Source organism: Acipenser ruthenus, chromosome 9 (genome assembly GCF_902713425.1).
Source record: "Acipenser ruthenus chromosome 9, fAciRut3.2 maternal haplotype, whole genome shotgun sequence".
NCBI lineage: Eukaryota > Metazoa > Chordata > Actinopteri > Acipenseriformes > Acipenseridae > Acipenser > Acipenser ruthenus.
The window spans coordinates 8,335,788-8,357,480 of record NC_081197.1 but is presented as its reverse complement, the minus strand read 5'-3'; the positions used below and the strand labels follow the sequence as shown (position 1 = coordinate 8,357,480).

Genomic DNA, 21,693 nt, shown 5'->3' with positions numbered 1-21,693 from the left:
TTGTTTAAAGCTTAACCTGGTTGTCCAAGTCACAGCCAATCTGGTACAATAACACTGTTGCTATCAGGTATCTATTCAGTTTCTGTGCTCAGGGTTAGATGGTACAGTATGATTATAGCAAGAACATTGGACATGAAGTGATAAGGTATCAGGAAGAGGTGTATTTGAAATATCTGCATATCCTAAATACAATATATATATATATATATATATATATATATATATATATATATATATATATATATATATATAATTCTGTTGTGTCATTCTACCTGATTGGATAGCACTCCTTTAATGCTAATGTTATGTGCACTACTCAGTAGGTGATGCTCAATGGACCAGATTTCATTGAACTGTGTCAGAGGGCTGTGGCGTCTAGGAAGCTTACAGTTTAAGGAAGCGATATTGATTTCAAGCATCTGAATCGCAGTAGTATTGTGTACAAAATAAATGTGTAAAAAAATAATTATATTCTTTATTACATTTTAACATTTCCCTGTCCAATATGTAACACTTTTTTTTTTACTGTAAGGATGCATTTTATACATCAAATACATTAATATACATACATACCACATTGTATTTATACAGTATATAACATAAAATATGTATTCAATCGTATTTAAGCCATATTATAAAAACAAGATATTCAAGGTTGTGCATTAGTGTTAACATTATATACAAATATAAATCATGTCATGAATTATGGCTTATTTAATACATCTCTTTATTGTTTCTGAAATGATAAAAACATGCATATTAACCTGTACAGGAATCTGCTTTGAAGGTTTGACTGGAATTACTGTTTTTAACCACAAGACCAACAATGTATTTATCTATTTGCTTCGTACACGTGTAATGTACTTGTGCTTAGCATGGATATAAACTATTTCAGTTTAAAATACATTACATTCCCTGAAATCATTAAATATTACATTCTTTTTTACATAAGAAGCTGCTCTTATGCCTGCAATACATTTGATTCCTTTGATGATACATTTTTCTATATAAAATGTGAAGCTACCCTCAGAAATGGGTGACCCTTAATAAATAAGCATTTCAGCTTATATTAACAAAACCAAGAAGGGTTCAGGAAGAGGTTTACAATGAAGTTGAAAAAGTGCATCGGGTCCATTTAATTTACCTGATTCTGTTGAGTCAATTACAAATTAAATAATCCTGTATAATTATAAAAAACAATATCCAATTAAAAGTTTTGATTTCTTATAAATGTATGGCGATAGTAGCAACTACATCTGGAATCTATTAAGTGTGAATGACTTTGTTTCTGCTGCACATTCTTGTGACTTTGTTCCGGATCTTTTGAAAGTTTAAACCATAAATGACAGGATTGAAAATAGGAGGGACGATTAGAAATTCCACTGACAGGAGATTGTGTAAAACCTGTGGAATATCATATGAACCGTATTTACTGTACATTACATCAAAAAGCAAGGCAATTGAGTAATTGATCACAGACAACAAATGTGGCAAACAGGTCTGCAAACATTTACTCATTGCTATACTAGATGTCTGGCACACTCTGAGTATTTTCATGTAAGAAAATAAAATAAAGAGGAAATGTGCAAAGAATATGCATATTATAACATATCCATTTACATTATTAACAGTAGTATCTACACAAGATAATTTCACAATTGACCAGTTATCACAAAATAGTTTTTCAATGTGGGAGCCACATAAGGGCAACCTGAAAGCCAACAGAGTAACAACACAGAAACAACAGAGTGGAAAAATCCAAGAAAACAGTATTAATTTACCAGTCGTCAAAGGCGACATGATAGCATGGTACTCCAGGGGCCTGCATATTGCCACATACCTATCATAGGCCATCACTGTTAAATTTGATAATTCGCATGTGGAAAAACTGTAGATGACAAATATTTGTAGCAGGCACCCAGAATACGAGATGACATGCGTATCAGACAGAAAATCAAACAGTAGTTTAGGAAAGAAACCAGCAGTTCCATACAGTGCATTAGCACTCAGATTACAGAGGAAGAAATACATGGGTTCATGAAGTGTCTTTTCAAGAGCTATTATTACAATTAGAATTAAATTAACACAAATGATAAAGAGATAACCCAGGAGAGTGAAAGAAAAATAGATGTATTTATTTGTGCTTGATTCATTTAATCCAGAAAGGGTAAACATTGTAACGTAGGATGAGTTTTCTTTCTCCATAGCTGCTTCTTCAAAATACCTGTGAATAAATACATTAAAAAACATATTAGTATGAAGATTAGAATGGGGAAAATACAGGTGGTATAAATGTACATTTGATTATCACATCATCTAAAGCATCTCAGTTAATAATTTAAATATGATATTCCTATTTTAAAAAGGGGATACATTTGTGCAGCAATTAGTAAAATCAGTGTATATATTGTCCTCTTTCCAATTCATGCCTTTTTAAAAATTTTTGTACATGATGAAGTATAGTTGGCACAATGGAATACATGTATGGATGCATACCAATATCATTTAAAAGGAGATGTCATCTTTAAATGGTTAGACATTCAACCCTAAACCAAATGCATGTAAAAAGACAGAGATTGTAATATGCAAGTGATTACTCTTTAACAGCTGTGTCTCAACATCAGTTCAGTTTTGCTGAAGTGTTAGTCCACTATTTACAACATGTGTCCTATAGTTTACCAAGCTGTGTAATGAACTTCATCAGAAACCAGACCCTGTGGGCTGTCAAGCTTGTTTACATTCCCTAAAGGTAGATTTAAGTGCAGGCACACACATCATGTCAAATCCATAAACTTCATGTCATTGTGTAACTACACAGACTGCTGCTGCTCTCTGAAGCAGCACTGGGAGCTGTCATCAACTGTACAAGCTCTCCCATAATCTAAGCACTCACTGGGTAAATAAACATAATCTGGGTAAAACTACACACAACTTCTGGGGAAGCAAAACAAAAAAGTAGTTATCGCTTAAGGCACGTTACCGATATTATACAGAATATTTCTAATCCAATAAATATATAACAACTGTGAAATCCCTTCTCCATAGGCCAGAGAGCAGCAATGTTTTAGGGGTGCAGCAAAGGTGCACCTTTTCAGACTGTTAAAGAAGCTTAGAACAGTTCTATGATTAGCTAGCGTTCTTTAAATGACTCACAAGTTTAAGCTTTGTGAATATACTTGATTTTAATCAATATTAATACTAGTATTACAACTATATATATATATATATATATATATATATATATATATATAGATAGATAGATAGATAGATAGATAGATAGATAGATAGATAGATAGATAGATAGATAGATATAATGAAAAACATGCACAGCTGATGCACTATTATTGCACTATTGCACTACGACTAAGTCATTGTAGATATAAATAGTTGTCATCTTAACTTGCATCTTATTTCATATTGTACTTTAGTAATTTAATTTGCACTTACTGTAAACTATACTGTATTTAAATATTGACCTTGCATTGTAACCCTGTGCTGCCCTGTAACACCTGTAAGTCGCCTTGGATAAAGGTGTCTGCCAAATAAATAAATCAATAAACAGATAATAAAGATACATAGGATCAGGGTACAGGACCCAATAACATGTTTACAATAGCACAATAACAAGAGATTAAAGGCACACATACATTAAAACATTCCTTTTCAAATTACCTCTCAGAGAGATCCTCAGGAGAAGCTGCTGGTAGAAGCATGCAGTGCTGTGTGGACAGTACTTCTGAGTCTGAAGAAATGTGCTGAGCTTTATATGCTTCCTTTGGGGGGAGGGGGAGGGGGTACTGCCTCTGAAACATCCAGGGGGATGTAGGAGCTTAATGAATAATCCATTGAAAACAAGATTTATTAGCAAGTCAGTGGCTCTGTTTACATGACCTTTCAGACCCAGAAGGGAATGTTTGATGTTCACAATCCTGCCCTGCAGAGCTCAAGGCAACAGCAGCAAGAAAGATTACAGGCACCTGAGCACAAGCCTTGCATCACAGAGCCCCTGACCACTGATAAATCAGTCTAGTGTAATGTCTATGCCATGCATGTACAGGCACAATATAGGATAGACTCTTTTTTAGTCATTATGTTGAATTTTTAAACACTTTGTATGAGTAAGAAAGGATACATTTTTTGACACCTTTTAGTTCCGTGATGTCATTGTGAATAAAAGGCTGTGTGGTCCAGTGGTTAAAGAAAAGGGCATCTAAGCAGGAGGTCTCCAGTTCAAATCCCAGCTCAGGCCTTGACTTGTGTGACTCTGAGTAAGTCATTTAAAATTCTTGCGCTCTGTCTTTTGGGTGAGATGTTGTGAGTGACTCTGCAGGTGATGCATCGTTCACACACCCTAGTCTCTATAAGCTGCCTTGGATAAAGGCATCTGCTAAATAAACAAATAATAATTAAATAAGAAAATCTAAGTGTTGATATTCAGTATGTTTTTTATTTTCATTCTTATTAACAATCAAGTTTCTGTAGTACACATTTAAGGGAACACAGAGCCACTTTGTTGCTTGGAACTTGGTTTCAGGAGACTAGGTTTCAAACCACTGCGTGGTGCACCAGTGGAGACGTGAGGAGACGAGTGGCGCCAAATCAGCTATTTTTTCTCAGTTTGTGTTATTATTGCTGTGACAGGATGGTCGAGTGGTGACGTCAGGCCAGATGCAGGAACAGAAAAAAACAAAGGTAGTACTGCAGGGCAAAAAGAGACGCGTGGTGTGCTGTTTATAAAAATACAAAAATAAAATAAAAGGTTTTACAAAAACATTGCTCCCAGAGCCAAAACAAAAGCTCAAACAAAAACAAATCTCAAACACAAAACACAACAAAACCCAGGTCAGGCTGGGCAAGCGCCTTCACTGATCCTATACCGTTTTGTTACTTTCATTTCTCTTTCTCCTCTCTCGCTCCCGTTCCTCCTCCAAACACCCACCCGGAACTGAGAGCACTGCAGGTTTATATGCAGGTGACCATCTCCTGATTTAGCAACAAATTAATCACTTAATTAATTCGGGAGATGGCCACCTTCTGCACAAGGTTTTGAATTATTCCTGGCAGAGGACGAGCACCCAACCTCGCCTCTGCCAGAACACATTTATACATATATACAATAAAAATCACAAATAAACAATAACACACCGTCATAAATACAATAAATAAATCATAATACAGAAATACAAAATAACACGGGCGGAGGGGGAGACCCCGTTCTAAAAATAAATAAACAATACATTTAAACAGCCGGGCTTTGCCCCGCCCACTTTTCATGAGCAGGGCTTTCTTACCACCCTGCTACAATTGCGTACATCCGAAATGATACAAAATAATACTGACAGTTCTCTCATTTACACATTGCAGGCAAAGAGCCAGCTGCTAAAGAGCTAAAATGTTTCTTGCTCTTATGTTCTTAGCTTGTTTTTTTGCCAGAATTTTATTAAATAAAATAGCATTTTTTTAATAGACTGTTTATTTTGGGGGGGGGGGGGTAATTTCTTTATTTTTAATTGAAATGAATGGGTAGAACCTTTGAACATAAAACCTAAACAAATCAAGTGCAGAGACATCATCATAATCGTTCAGTAATTGTAAAAATAATTGTGTTTCTTATTTACTCCACGTCTGCCAACTTGTTTTTATCATCAGAGCATGTGCATTAAACAATGTGACGTCACTAGAATGACGAAGAAGGGCGCTTATTACCTTTTACATGCAAGTGTCGAATAAAATGTCACTGCGAGTAAAAAATAAAACCACCTCTAGAGAGCGAGCGTGTCATGCGAGTTAAAACTTCTTCAAAGTCGACTTAAATCCTTTTACATAGTGTTTGTCGCATATATTTTCTAATTCGCATAAGTTTTACCGAGCTTAAAAGTTGGATGGAAAAAGGCCTATAGGCGCCTAACCCATGGGGCAGAAGGGGCATGTGCCCACCCACTTTGAATATAAGGGGGACAATCTATATATTTTGTCCCTCCACTTTTTCATATACACATTATACTATGTTTAACATTTTATAAAAAAACGTTGTTTATTATGGGAATGGTGGGAATGGCGGTCAAGAGAGATGAAGATGTTTTATTACTACCAAAAACTCTTAGATAAATGTAAGGAAAAGAGAGTATCAGACCATTATTAAAAAATTAAATAAGAAGTTATCAGGTTCATCTTGCCACGGAGCCATGAAAGAGTTCAAGTTCAATTCCCACCAAAATCTTTTATTTTTTAACTTTGATTAAGTAATAGTACCTCTAGCAAATGGCATTTCAAAATCACATAAGCCTGATTTTACTTTTCTTGTCTACTTGCTAATAATTTAAACTCCCATTCATTTAATAATAAACATTTACGGTACATTATGTCCATAAATTATTCCAAAAATGTTGAAATAAAAAAAAGAAGCTCATTGTTTACAATTATTTATCCACTGGCTGTCCATTTTAGTATCATAAACAAGTTATTATGCATTGTGCAAAATATTTAATGAATATTGTTTGCATTTTTATAATCTTGTTTTAAATGCTTTTTTTTTCAGATTTATTTTGCCTGGTTTAAAACGCTGCTCAGCTTTTGTATCCCTGTCAGCCTTTTGAATTATGATGTCATTATCCTTTCGTTGGGGAAAACACTTGTCTATGTTTGTTAACCCTTATAAAAATACATACAATACTTCTATAGAATTCTATAGACCTATAGGCTATTGTATTGAAGCTATAGGTTTTTATAGAAAATTGGGGACATTTGGCCGATAGGTCTATAGAAACCTATAGGTTATTTTTGTAAGGGAATATTGATCACATACTTAAAAAGTGTGCAAAATGCACAGAATTGCTTCATAAATATCAAATGTATATTTTTGTTCAGGTGTCTCTGTTGTTGACAGTCGCTGTCATAAAAGTACTGTAGTGCTGCATCAGCATGGACTGAGCTATCGTGAATCATGCTACTTTCACGTTGTGTGCTGTATATATTTAAGCGATTTCAGTTTGCTGTTATTTACACAGGCTGAAAAACAAAAGGCTTAGCATCAGTGGAGGTCTGCCTCTTAAAGACATGACAATAACACATTTCAGATAGTTATAATGCTTGCAGACCAGCGTAGCAGGCAATCCAATGTTATTCCTTTCTCTCTAAATGGGTCTGCTGAAGTACTTAAAAAGCAGCCCAATTCAGTAGAGGGGAAGAAGAGCAGGTGCCTCAGCATGAGGCAGAAGAATCTCAGGTAGGGATGGGGATTTAGGTAGTTAAGTAAAAGTAGGTATTGTCAAATGGTTTTGCACACAAAATGACCGGATCTTACAATCTCTCTTTTAAATCAGACCAGGGATTCAATTAACCCAACTTGGTTATATTAAAAAGGTTACATATACAAACGTGTGTATTTACTAATAATTTAAGCTCACATTCATTTAATAATAAACATTTAGGTATATTATGTACCTGAATGACTAAAAAATGTAGAAATAAATGCTGATTGATAAAAAGGATGACTCCGTATTTACCAATGTAGCTCATTATGATATTCTGAAATCTCTTAGGTCTGGGGCAGGTACATTTTACATACTTGGTGCATCCATTTTTTTCATTTATTTATTTATTTTGATGCCTAAGGAGGCGGGAAGTGGGAGTGTTGTCAGTGCGGCAGAACACACAGCTGTACTCTTGTTAACATATGAGCAGTGTATAGTTGATCTGCACTGCCTGTAGTGTCATGAATTAGCTGTTTCAACCAATTAGCATTGCTGTGTGAGGTCTGGCATTTAGTTTTTCAACCAATTAGCACTAAGCATTGCCATGTGCGGCCGGGTTCTTATTGATTCAACCTATCAGCACCAAATTGCACTGGTATAGGGGGATCGTTTACTTTCCAAAAGTCTGATTTTGCTGTGATAATTGAGCTCACTTATGTTGATGAAAAACATGAAAAACTGTAGCATCAGCACTACATTTAAAACAAAGCCGAGCAAGGAATATTTTAACTGTTGACACACATATGCCAATATATCTATATCAATAAACAAGCCATATTATAACATTTTGTACACGTTATTGTTTGTTTGTTTCGCACGTCCCTTTAATAAGCTGCATGTTGGAATTATAGGTTCTGTACAGCATTGTGCAGATAGGCCACAGACTGGTTTTGCCATTTGGTGCTACTTGTGTTTGTACTTAATAAATGCTCAGTTTTTTTTTGCCTCGCTTCGCTTGCCTGTTATTCTTTACCTTTACCCCCCCCCCCCACTTTTAAACAAAGTTAGGTGCCCCTGTTGTAACTAATACAGCCCCCCCCCCCCCCATAAAGTGCTTTTTTCAAATATTAAAAAACCATTTGTGTATATAAATGTAATTTGTAGACCAAAGTGATTTTCTGTTTCAACATTACTCTTTTCCATTTGATAAGTCATTTCCATGTTTTCCATCTCATATTCCTATTAGGCCTACTTGATATTTATGTACTGGACTCTTACTTTTAAGCTACGTTGTTTAAGTAAATGCCAATATTATTTATTGTTATTTGTATTTATTTTAATCAAGCAACAGTTAACAGAATTAAAAAATATATATATTAAAAACGAAAGAAATAAAATAATACAGCTTACTGTAGAATTCGCATTAATGTTTACAGAAAATGCAACAGAAAGAAACTTCGCAAGCACATTTTTAAAAATGTATTATTTATTTATTTCTTAATGCACTTGTGTATTCTCAGACTCGGTAGTTAACGTCATGGGAAAGTATGTATACTCAGAATCTTGGAAGACAACAAATAAATGCAAGGACAGGTTGGTTCCATGAATATTTTTAGTTTTTCTAAAAGTGTTCTTGTTTTTGTTTTTTTTCTTTTTGTATAAAATACAAAAGAAAAAAATGGAATACATGAAAAAACACTAAACAACACACAGATTATGGCTTACCTTTTCTCTATTCAAATTTGCTACCAATTAATACTGCTTCTTATATTTAGGAATTGATTCACATTTTTCTCTTCTGGCTCACTTGGTATTGTGGTATCTATACACAGTAATGTGACTGTTTGTTTTTGTGTCTGAAGTATCATTTCTCTCTTTCATTGGTGTGTGGTTCTGTCTTTCACCACTTTTTTCTGTGTAATAAATTATTGCAAAACCAAACAGTTTGCTTAAATATGTGGACTTTACCTATAAATACATAAATACATTTAAATACATTTTTTTGTAATTACTTTTCAAAGATACATATAAGTAACATTTACTTGCTCTATAAATCTCTGTAAATCTGGATGCCTAAAATCATAGAAAATGAACAAAGTTATACACTTGTTTTGAATTGTGGGTGCCTATTAAGGCACATACTTAGGCCCAGGACATGCTGTTTTAGACCCCTGCAAAACCCTAAAATTCATTTTTGGTGGGGGTGCTGTCACCTGCACCCACGCTGGGGGAGGACCCCCATACCCCCCTGCCTTCTACTTAGGATTTCTAACCTCCTGCTTTAAATGAAAATGAAAAGACTGTTCAATAGCGGAAGATGGTGTTTTTATTTGTTTTACTTTATTCCCCCAGTTTGCAAACACAGGCACAATTCATTCAAATAAATACAATACAAATCAATTTATAACAAGCAGCGAAACCTCTTTAAACAGCTGATAGACTGCAGTACCCTACCATACAAAAAAAAGGCTCTGTAAACTAAAAATAATAATAGTAGATTGGAAAATTTTACCTGTCATGCAGTACTACTCAGTTTCATTTTGAAATCAAACTTTTTTTTTTGTTGCCATAATGTATTAAGCAACTGTCCCGCTGCTGGTTTATTTTAGCCTGTTACAGACGCTGTTGTGTACGCTTGCTCCTTTTGATGATAATTTTGGACGACCCCTAAACATTATTCTGTAGAAATTTGTCCTAGTTTCCAAAGTTTTTTTTTTAATGTGAGAATCATTTTCTTTGATTGTTTATATTGTACCATTATTACAGCCATATTGAATTGTATCTCTATTGTTTTCTAACTTGTTTACAGCTACTTTAATAGGCAAATACCTGAGGCAATGCTTAACCTGGTTGTCCAAGTCACAGCCAATCACTGGTACAATAACACTGTTGCTATCAGGTATCTATTCAGTTCCTGTGCTCAGGGTTAGATGGTACAGTATGATTATAGCTAGACTATTGGACATGACGTGATTAGGTATCAGGATGAGTTGTATTTGAAATATCTGCATATCCTAAATAAAGTTTGTCAGAGGGCTGTGGCATCTAGGAAGCTTACAGTTTAAGGTTGATTTTAAGCATCTGAATTGCAGTAGTACTGTGTACAAAATAAATGTGCAAATATATATATATTCTTCATTACATCAACTTTTCCCTTTCCAATATGTAACACCTATTTTTTGCAGTAAGAATGGATTTTATACATCAAATACATGAACACAACACATACTATAATGCATTTATACAGTACATAACATAAAATATGTATTCAATTGTATTTAAGCCACATTATAAAAACAAGATATTCAAGGTTGTGCATTAGTGTTTACATTATATACAAATATAAATCATGTCATGAATTATGGCTTATTTAATACATCTCCTTATTGTTTCTGAAATGATAAAACATGCATATTAACCTGTCCATGAATCTGCTTTGAAAGGCTGACTGGAATTACTGTTTTTAACCACAAGACCAACAATGTATTTGCTTCGTACACGTGTACTGTGCTTGTGTTTAACATGGATATAAACTATTTCAGTTTAAAATACATTACATGAAATACAATTATGAAATATTACTTTTCTTTACATCAGAAGCTGCTCTTATGCAGTACATTTGGCTTGTTTTTGATGATACATTTTTCTATATACAATGTGAAGCTACCCTCAGAAATGGGTGACCCTTAATAAATAAGCATTTCAGCTTTTATTACCAAAATAAGGGCTTAAAAGAGGTTTACAATGAAGTTGAAAAAGTGCATCGGGTCCATTTAACTTACCTGTTTATGTTACTTTCTTGAGTCATTTACAAATGAAATAATCCTGTATGTATAAGCACATATCTTACTAAACTACTCAACTTTCTATCCGTTTTGTATTGCAATCAAGTGTGTCTTTCATGAAAAATATTTAATACGCTCTATTATTAATTGTAGAAAACAAAATACAATTTAAAGTTTTGATTTCTTGCAAATGCAAGACAATAGCAGCAACTACATCTGGAATCTATTAAGTGTGAATTACTTTGTTTCTGCTGCACATTCTTGTGACTTTGTTCCTGATCTTTTGAAAGTTTAAACCATAAATGACAGGATTGAAAACAGGGGGGACGATTAGAAATTCCACTGACAGGATATTGTGTAAAACCTGTGGCATATCATATGAACCGTATTTACTGTACATTAAATCAAAAAGCATGGCAATACAGTAGCTGATCAAGGTCAACAAATGTGGCAAACAGGTCTGCAAACATTTACTCATTGCTATACTAGATGCCTGGCACGCTCTGAGTATTTTCATATAGGAAAATAAAATAAAGAGGAAATGTGCAATGAATATACATATTATAACATATCCATATACATTGTTAACAGTAGTCCCTACACAAGATAATTTCACAATTGACCAGTTATCACAGTATAGTTTTTCAATGTGGGAGCCACATAAGGGCAACCTGAAAGTCAATAGAGTACCAATACATCCACAACAGAATGGAAAAATCCAAGAAAACAGTATTAATTTACCAGTCGTCAAAGGAGTCATGATAGCATGGTACTCCAGGGGCCTGCATATTGCCACATACCTATCATATGCCATCACTGTTAAATTTGTTAATTCACAAGTAGAAAAACTATAGATGACAAATCTTTGAAGCAGACACCCAGAATATGAGATGACATGCGTATCAGACAGAAAATCAAACAGTAGTTTAGGATAGAAACCAGCAGTTCCATACAGTGCATTAGCACTCAGATTACAGAGGAAGAAATACATGGGCTCATGAAGTGTCTTTTCAAGAGCTATTATTACAATTAGAGTTAAATTAACACAAATGATAAAGAGATAACCCAGGAGAGTGAAAGAAAAATAGATATATTTATTTGTGCTTGATTCATTTAATCCAGAAAGGGTAAACATTGTAATGTATGATGAGTTTTCTTTCTCCATAGCTGCTTCTTGAAAATACCTGTGAATAAATACATTTAAAAAAACATGTTAGCAGGAAGATTAAAATAGGTTACATACTTTAAATATTATATTCCTATTTAAAAAGGGGGATAAATGTGTACTACAAATAGTAAAATCAGTTAATTTTTCAATGCATGCCCTTTCTAATTTTGAAATGTACATTATTATTATTTATTTCTTAGCAGACGCCCTTATCCAGGGCGATTTACAATTGTTACAAGATATCACATTATTTTTACATACAATTACATTATTTTTTTACATACAATTACCCATTTATACAGTTGGGTTTTTACTGTAGCAATCTAGGTAAAGTACCTTGCTCAAGGGTACAGCAGCAGTGTCCCCCACTGGGGATTGAACCCACAACCCTCCGGTCAAGAATCCAGAGCCCTAACCACTACTCCACACTGCTGCTGATGAAGTATACTAGTTAAAATGGAATAAATGCATTGATGCATACCAACATCATTTAAAAGGAGATGTCATCTTTAAATGGTTAGACATTCAACCCTAAAACAAATGCATGTAAAAAGACAGAGATTGTAATATGCAAGTGATTACTCTTTAACAGCTGTGTCTCAACATCAGTCCAGTTTTGCTGAAGTGTTAGTCCACTATTTACAACATGTGTCCTATAGTTTACCTAGCTGTGTAATGAACTTCATCAGAAACCAGACCCTGTGGGCTGTCAAGCTTGTTTACATTCCCTAAAGGTAGATTTAAGTGCAGGCACACACATCTTGTCAAATCCTAACCCTTCATGTCATTGTGTAACTACACAGACAGTCTGCTGCTGCTCTCTGAAGCAGCACTGGGAGCTGTCATCAACTGTACAGGCTCTCCCATAATCTAAGCACTCAATCATATAATCTGGGTACAACTACACACAACTTGTGGGGAAGCAGATCAAAAAAGTAGTTATCGCTTAAAGCACGTTACCAGTATTATACAGATTATAACAACTGGAAATCCCTTCTCCATAGGCCAGAGAGCAGCAATGTTTTAGGGGTGCAGCAAAGGTGCGCTTTTTCAGACTGTTAAAGGAGCTTAGAACAGTTCTATGATTAGCTAGCGTTCTTTAAATGACTCACAAGTTTAAGTTTTGTGAATATTCTTGATTTTAATCAATACAAATAGTAGTATTACAACTATATATATATATATATATATATATATATATATATATATATATATAACAAAAAAATAAAAAATAAAACATGCATAGCTGATGCACTATTATTGCACTACGACTCTGTTATTGTAAATATACATTGTTGTCATCCTAACTTGTTGCCCCCTATTTCATATTGTACTTTAAGTAATTTAATTTGCACTTACTGTAAACTATAGTGTATTTAAATATTGACCTTGATTTGTAACCCTGTACTGTCCTGTAACATCTGTAACTTGTGTTGGATAAAGGCACCTGCAAAATAAATAAACAAATAATAATACTTAGGATCAGAGTTTAGGACCCAATAACATGTTTACAATAGCACAATAACAAGAGATTAAAGGCACACATACATTAAAACATTCTTTTTCAAATTACCTCTCAGAGAGATCCTCAGGAGAAGCTGCTGGTGGAAGCATGCAGTGCTGTGTGGACAGTACTTCTGAGTCTGAAGAAATGTGCCGAGCTTTATATGCTTCCTTTGGGGGGGAGGGGGAGGGGGTACTGCCTCTGAAACATCCAGGGGGATGTAGGAGCTTAATGAAGAATCCATTGAAAACAAGATCTATTAACAAGTCAGTGGCTCTGTTTACATGACCTTTCAGACCCAGAAGGGAATGTTCGAGGTTCACAATCCTGCCCTGCAGAGCACAAGGCAACAGCAGCAAGAAAGATTACAGGCACCTGAGCACAAGCCTTGCATCACAGAGCTCCTGACCACTGATAAATCAGTCTAGTGTAATGTCTATGCCATGCATGTACAGGCACAATATAGGATAGACTCTTTTTTAGTAATTATGTTGAATGTTTAAACACTTTGTATGAATAAGAAAGGATACATTTTTTGATACCTTTGAGTGCTGTGATGGCATTATGAATAGAAGGCTGTGTGGTCCAGTGGTTAAAGAAAAGGGCATGTAAGCAGGAGGTCTCCTGTTCAAATCCCAGCTCAGCCATTGACTCATTGTGTGACTCTGAATAGGTCACTTAAAATTCTTGTGCTCTGTCTTTCAGGTGAGACGTTGTGAGTGACTCTGCAGGTGATGCATCGTTCACACACCCTAGTCTCTATAAGCTGCCTTGGATAAAGGCATCTTCTAAATAAACAAATAATAATAATTAAATAAGAAAATCTAAGTTTTGATATTCAGTATGTTTTTAATTTCATTCTTATTAACAATCAAGTTTCTGCAGTACATATTTGAGGGAACACAGAGCCACTTTGTTGCTTGGAACTTGGTTTCAGCAGACTAGGTTTCAAGCCACTGCGTGGCGCAGAAGTGGAGATGTGAGGAGACGAGTGGCGCCAAATCAGCTAATCAAAAGCCCATTTTTAAAATGGGAGGAAATAATTCTTGAATAAACAATAAAAAGATTAACAAATTTCGACATTATTTCTCAGTTTGTGTTATTATTGCGTACATCTGAAACGATACAAAATAATGCTGACAGTTCTGTCATTTACAAATTGCAGTTGGGGGGGTTACTGAGTAATTTATGTTAAATTAATATCTTTAGCAAAAGGTGACGCATTCAATAAGATTTGCTTGTGTGATTGTCAGGGAGATCAGTGCATTTTTGGCAGTGACACGATAAAATAAAAAAAAATAGTAATACTTCTGATTGGTTTATATTTGGATTCCCTAAAATAGTCAGTGTTGTGGATGTATTGTTAGAAAAAATGTATATATTAAAAATACAAAACTGAAAGATCAGAATTGGATAAGTTACCACCCCCATGAGTTAATACTTGGTGGAAGCACCTTTGGCAGCAATTACAGCTGTGAATCTGTTGGGATAGGTCTCTACCAACTTTACACACCTAGATTTGACAATATTTGACCATTCTTCTTTACAAAACTGTTCAAGCTCTGTCAAGTTCCTTGGGGAGCGTTGATGGACAGCAATCTTCAAGTCATGCCACAAATTTTCGATTGGATTTAGGTCGGGGCTCTGACTGGGCCACTCAAGGACATTTACCTTTTTTGTTCCTTAGTCACTCCAGTGTAGCTTTGGCTGTGTGCTTTGGGTCGTTGTCATGCTGAAAGGTGAACTTCCGTCCCAGTTTCAGCTTTCTTGCAGAGGGCAGTAGGTTTTCACAAGGACTTCTCTTTACTTTGGTCCATTAATTTCCCCTTGTATCATGACAAGTGCCCCAGTCCCTGCCGATGAGAAACATCCCCATAACATGATGCTGCCACCACCATGCTTCACAGTACGGATGGTGTTCTTTGGGTGATGCGCTGTGTTGGGTTTACATCAAACATAACGCTTTGAATTTAGGCCAAAAAGTTCCATTTTAGTTTCTCCTGAGTGTTTTTCAGAATCTCAGAATCTCCTGAGTGTTTTTTTTCATACTTCAAACGGGATTCAAGGTGGGCTTTCTTGAGTAATGGCTTTCTTCTTGCCACCCTACCATACAGACCAGATTTGTGGAATGCTTGGGATATTGTTGTCACATGCACACTTTGATCAGTCTTGGCCATAAAAGCCTGTAGCACTTGCAAAGTTGCCATTGGCCTCTTGGTAGCCTCTCTGATCAGTCTCCTTCTTGCTCGGTCATCCAGTTTGGAGGGACAGCCTGATCTAGGCAGGGTCTTGGTGGTGCCATACACCTTCCACTTCTTAATAATCATCTTGACCGTGCTCCAAGGGATATTCAAGGCCTTTGATATTTTTTATACCCATCCCCTGATCTGTGCCTTTCAACAACTTTGTCCCGGAGTTCTTTTGAAAGCGCCTTGGTGTTCATGGTTGAGTCTTTGCTTTGAAATGCATTACCCAGCAGAGGGAACCTACAGGAACTACTGAATTTATCCTGAAATCATGTGAATCACTACAATTTAACACAGGTGGAGGCCTGTTAACTTGATGTGTGATTTTGATGGCGATTGGTTACACCTGAGCTAATTCAGGATTGCTATTACAAGGGGGGTGGATACTTATCCAACCAAGCTATTTCAGTTTTTATTTTTAATTAATTTTCTACAAATTTCTAGAATATTTTTTTCACTTGGAAGTTATGGGGTAGGATGTGTAGATAAATGAAAAAAAATTTTTTTTAATGCATTTCAGTTCCAGGGTATAAGGCAACAAAAGATGAACATTTTGAAAGGGGGTGTAGACTTTCTATAGGAGATATGGAGATAGATTATATATATATATATATATATATATATATATATATATATATATATATATATATATATATATATATATATTAAACTCACACAATTCTGTTGTGTCATTCTACCTGATTGGATAGCACTCCTTTAATGCTAATGTTATGTGCACTACTCAGTAGGTGATGCTCAATGGACCAGGTTTCACTGAACTGTGTTAGAGGGCTGTGGCGTCTAGGAAGCTTACGGTTTAAGGAAGCAATATTGATTTCAAGCATCTGAATTGCAGTAGTATTGTGTACAAAATAAAAGTGCAAAAAACTAATTATATTCTTTATTACATTTTAACATTTCCCTGTCCAATATGCAACATCTTTTTTTACTGTAAAGATGCATTTTATACATCAAATACATTAACAATATACATACGACATTGTATTTATACAGTACATAACATAAAATATATATTCAATCGTATTTAAGCCACAATAGAAAAACAAGATATTCAAGGTTGTGTATTCGTGTTAACATTATATACAAATGTAAATCATGTCATGACTTAATACAGCTCTTTATTGTTTCTGAAATTATAAAACATGCATATTAACCTGTCCATGAATCTGCTTTGAAAGTCTGACTGGAATTACTGTTTTTAACCACGAGACCAACAATGTATTTCCTTCATACACATGTACTGTACTTGTGCTTAACATGGATATAAACTATTTCATTTTAAAATACATTACATGAAATCATAAAATATTACTTTCTTTTTTACATCAGAAGCTGGTCTTATGCCTGCAGTACATTTGATTCCTTTGATGATACATTTTTCTATATGAAATGTGAAGCTACCCTCAGAAATGGGTGACCCTTAATAAATAAGCATTTCAGCTTATATTAACAAAACCAAGAAGGGTTCAGGAAGAGGTTTACAATGAAGTTGAAAAAGTACATTGCGTCCATTTAACTTACCTGATTCTGTTACTTTCTTGAGTCAATTACAAATTAAATAATCCTGTATGTATAAGCACATATCTTACTAAACTACTCAACTTACTTTCTGTTTTGTATTGCAGTCTTTCATGAAAAATATTTAATGTGCTCTATTATTAATTATAGAAAACAATATCCAATTTAAAGTTTTGATTTCTTACAAATGTAAGGCGATAGTAGCAACTACATCTGGAATCTATTAAGTGTGAATTACTTTGTTTCTGCTGCACATTATTTTGACTTTGTTCCTGATCTTTTGAAAGTTTAAACCATAAATGACAGGATTGAAAACAGGGGGGACGATCAGAAATTCCACTGACAGGAGATTGTGTAAAACCTGTGGAATATCACTTAAACCGTGTCTACTGTACATGAAATCAAAAAGCACGGCAATGAAGTAATTGATCACCGTCAACAAATGTGGCAAACAGGTCTGCAAACATTTACTCATTGCTATACTAGATGCCCGGCACGCTCTGAGTATTTTCATGTAGGAAAATAAAATAAAAAGGAAATGTGCAAAGAATATACATACTACAACATATCCATATACATTGTTAACAGTAGTCCCTACACAAGATAATTTCACAATTGACCAGTTATCACAATATAGTTTTTCAATGTGGGAGCCACATAAGGGCAACCTGATAGTCAATAGAATAGCAACACATAAATAACAGAATGGAAAAATCCAAGAAAACAGTATTAATTTACCAGTCGTCAAAGGAGACATGATAGCATGGTACTCCAGGGGCCTGCATATTGCCACATACCTATCATATGCCATTGCTGTTAAATTTGATAATTCACACGTAGAAAAAGTGTAGATGATAAATATTTGAAGCAGGCACCCAGAATATGAGATGACATGCGTATCAGACAGAAAATCAAACAGTAGTTTAGGATAGAAACCAGCAGTTCCATACAGTGCATTAGCACTCAGATTACAGAGGAAAAAATACATGGGCTCATGAAGTGTCTTTTCAAGAGCTATTATTACAATTAGAGTTAAATTAACACAAATGATAAAGAGATAACCTAGGAGAGTGAAAGAAAAATAGATATATTTATTTGTGCTTGATTCATTTAATCCAGAAAGGGTAAACATTGTAGTGTAGGATGAGTTATTTTTCTGCATAGCTGCTTCTTGAAAATACCTGTGAATAAATACATTAAAAAAATACATTATTATTTATTTTATTTCTTATCAGCTGCCCTTACCAAGGTGACTTACAGTTGTATACAAAAAATAGTGTGAAGTTTAAAATGGGGAACATACAGGTGGTATAGCTATGCATTTGATTATAACATCATCTAAAGCAATCACTTAATACTTTAAATATTATATTATAAAAAGGGGGGTACATTTGTGCTGCAAATAGTGACAGTAGTGCATATATTGTGCTCTTTGCAATTCATGCCCTTTCTAATTTTGAAATGATGAAGTATAGTTGGTACAATGGAATACATGTATGGATGCATACCAACATCATTTAAAAGGAGATGTCATCTTTAAATGGTTAGACATTCAACCCTAAAACAAATGCATGTAAAAAGACAGAGACTGTAATATGCAAGTGATTACTCTTTAACATCTGTGTCTCAACTTCAGTCCAGTTTTGCTGAAGTGTTAGTCCACTATTTACAACATGTGTCCTACAGTTTACCTAGCTGTGTAATGAACTTCATCAGAAACCAGACCCTGTGGGCTGTCAAGCTTGTTTACATTCCTTAAAGGTAGATTTAAGTGCAGGCACACACATCTTGTCAAATCCTAACCCTTCATGTCATTGTGTAACTACACAGACAGTCTGCTGCTGCTCTCTGAAGCAGCACTGGGAGCTGTCATCAACTGTACAGGCTCTCCCATAATCTAAGCACTCAATCATATAATCTGGGTACAACTACACACAACTTGTGGGGAAGCAGATCAAAAAAGTAGTTATCGCTTAAAGCACGTTATCGGTATTATACAGATTATTCCTAATCCAATAAAGAGTTAATATTACAGTATTATTGACTATTATCCCTGTTTGTGCTATTGTTGTTATAACATCAGCCTTTAAACCTTGCTGACACACAAACCCAAGCCTGTTTCGTGGATGATAACAACTGGAAATCCCTTCTCCATTGGCCAGAGAGCAGCAATGTTTTAGAAGTGCAGCAAAGGTGCACTTTTTCAGACTGTTAAAGAAGCTTAGAACAGTTTTATGATTCGCTAGTGTTCTTTAAATGACTCAAGTTTAAGCTTTGTGAATATACATGATTTTAATCAATACTAATACTAGTATTGCAACTATATATTAATAATAAAAAACATGCACAGCTGATGCCCTATTATTGCACTATTGCACTACAACTAATTCATTGTAGATATAAATAGTTGTCATCCTAACTTGCATCTTATTTCATATTGTACTTTAGTAATTTAATTTGCACTTACTGTAAACTATAGTGTATTTAAATATTGACCTTGCATTGTAACCCTGTGCTGCCCTGTAACACCTGTAACTCACCTTGGATAAAGGTGTCTGCCAAATAAATAAATCAATAAACAAATAATAAAGATACATAGGATCAGGGTACAGGACCCAATAACATTTTTACAATAGCACAATAACAAGAGATTAAAGGCACACATACCTTAAAACATTCTTTCAAATTACCTCTCAGAGAGATCCTCAGGAGAAGCTGCTGGTAGAAGCATGCAGTGCTGTGTGGACAGTACTTCTGAGTCTGAAGAAATGTGCTGAGCTTTATATGCTTCCTTCAAGGAGGGGGGGGGGGGGGGGCGGTGAGGGGAGGTACTGCCTCTGAAGCATCCAGGGGGATGTAGGAGCTTAATGAATAATCCATTGAAAACAAGATCTATTAGCAAGTCAGTGGCTCTGTTTACATGACCTTTCAGACCCAGAAGGGAATGTTTGATGTTCACAATCCTGCCCTGCAGAGCACAAGGCAACAGGAGCAAGAAAGATTACAGGCACCTGAGCACAAGCCTTGCATCACAGAGCTCCCGACCACTGATAAATCAGTCTAGTGTAATGTCTATGCCATGCATGTACAGGCACAATATAGGATAGACTCTTTTTTTAGTCATTATGTTGAATGTTTAAACACTTTGTATGACTAATAGATACATTTTTTTATACCTTTTTACCTTTAAGTTCAGTGATGTCATTATGAATAGAAGGCTGTATGGTCCAGTGGTTAAAGAAAAGGGCATGTAAGCAGGAGGTCTCTAGTTCAAATCCCAGCCCAGCCATTGACTTGTTGTGTGACTGAGTAAGTCACTTAAAATTCTTGTGCTCTGTCTTTGGGTGAGACGTTGTGAATGCATCGTTCACACACCCTAGTCTCTGTAAGCTGCCTTGGATAAAGGCATCTGCTAAATAAATAAATAATAATAATAATAATTAAATAAGTAAAGAAAATGTAAGTGTTAATATTCAATATGTTTTTAATTTCATTATTCTTATTAACAGTCAAGTTTCTGTAGTACACATTTGAGGGAACACAGAGCCACTTTGTTGCTTGGAACTTGGTTTCAGGAGACTAGGTTTCAAGCCACTGCGTGGTGCACCAGTGGAGACTTGAGGAGACGAGTGGCGCCAAATCAGCCAATCAAAAGCCCACTTTTAAAATGGGAGAAAATAATTACTGAATACAGAATAAAAAGACGAACAAATTCGGACATTATTTCTCAGTTTGTGTTATTATTGCGTACATCCAAAATGATACAAAATAATGCTGACAGTTCTGTCATTTACAAATTGCATTTGGGGCGGGGGCGGTTACTGAGTAATCTATGTTAAATTAATATCTTTAGCAAAAGGTGACACATTCAATAAGATTTGCTTGTGTGATTGTCAGGGAGATCAGTGCATTTTTGGCAGTGACACGATAAAATAAAAAAAAATACTTCTGATTGGTTTATATTTGGGGAAACCCCCGCTACAGTCCATATATGGATAGTATTCATAACATGATTTGAATTAGTGTATAATATGATTCAGAAGGATTCCCTAAAATAGTCAGGGAGCAGACTACTTGGCTGTAGAAAAGAAATTAATGATTTCAAAAGTACAGTTTAATAACATAATACACATTCAAACAACTCACACACGAGGACATTAAGTTTCTACCTCTACCACTTTATTTATCAGTAGTCTAAAATAGAAAGGTCAATTTATTTTACATTTTATATATATATATATATATATATATATATATA

General features: G+C 34.9%; 3 protein-coding genes across 7 annotated transcripts in view; 1 reads left to right on the top strand and 2 right to left on the bottom strand.

The window, feature by feature from the left end:
• LOC117405656 (olfactory receptor 1468-like) overlaps nucleotides 1-21,693 on the top strand; it is a 291,007-nt gene that overhangs the window by 29,165 nt on the left and 240,149 nt on the right. The window lies entirely within an intron of this gene.
• Nucleotides 500-13,784, bottom strand: LOC117969058 (olfactory receptor 6N1-like). 4 transcript variants are annotated; one of them, XM_059031047.1, is made up of 4 exons: nucleotides 13,720-13,784; nucleotides 13,506-13,593; nucleotides 12,628-12,677; nucleotides 11,120-12,162 (listed from the first exon to the last, which is right to left on the bottom strand). In XM_059031047.1, the coding sequence occupies exon 4, from the start codon at nucleotides 12,141-12,143 to the stop codon at nucleotides 11,205-11,207; it is 939 nt and encodes a 312-aa protein (XP_058887030.1). In that variant the 5' UTR covers nucleotides 12,144-12,162; nucleotides 12,628-12,677; nucleotides 13,506-13,593; nucleotides 13,720-13,784; the 3' UTR covers nucleotides 11,120-11,204. The 4 variants fall into 4 exon arrangements, with proteins under 4 accessions (XP_058887027.1, XP_058887031.1, XP_058887030.1 ...); XM_059031044.1 differs by lacking the exons at nucleotides 11,120-12,162; nucleotides 12,628-12,677 and adding an exon at nucleotides 500-2,224; XM_059031045.1 differs by lacking the exon at nucleotides 12,628-12,677.
• LOC117973050 (olfactory receptor 52J3-like) lies at nucleotides 16,823-20,174 on the bottom strand. Its single transcript, XM_059031050.1, has 2 exons — nucleotides 20,103-20,174; nucleotides 16,823-18,616 (listed from the first exon to the last, which is right to left on the bottom strand). Exon 2 carries the CDS (start codon nucleotides 18,595-18,597, stop codon nucleotides 17,659-17,661), a length of 939 nt encoding a protein of 312 aa, XP_058887033.1. The 5' UTR covers nucleotides 18,598-18,616; nucleotides 20,103-20,174; the 3' UTR covers nucleotides 16,823-17,658.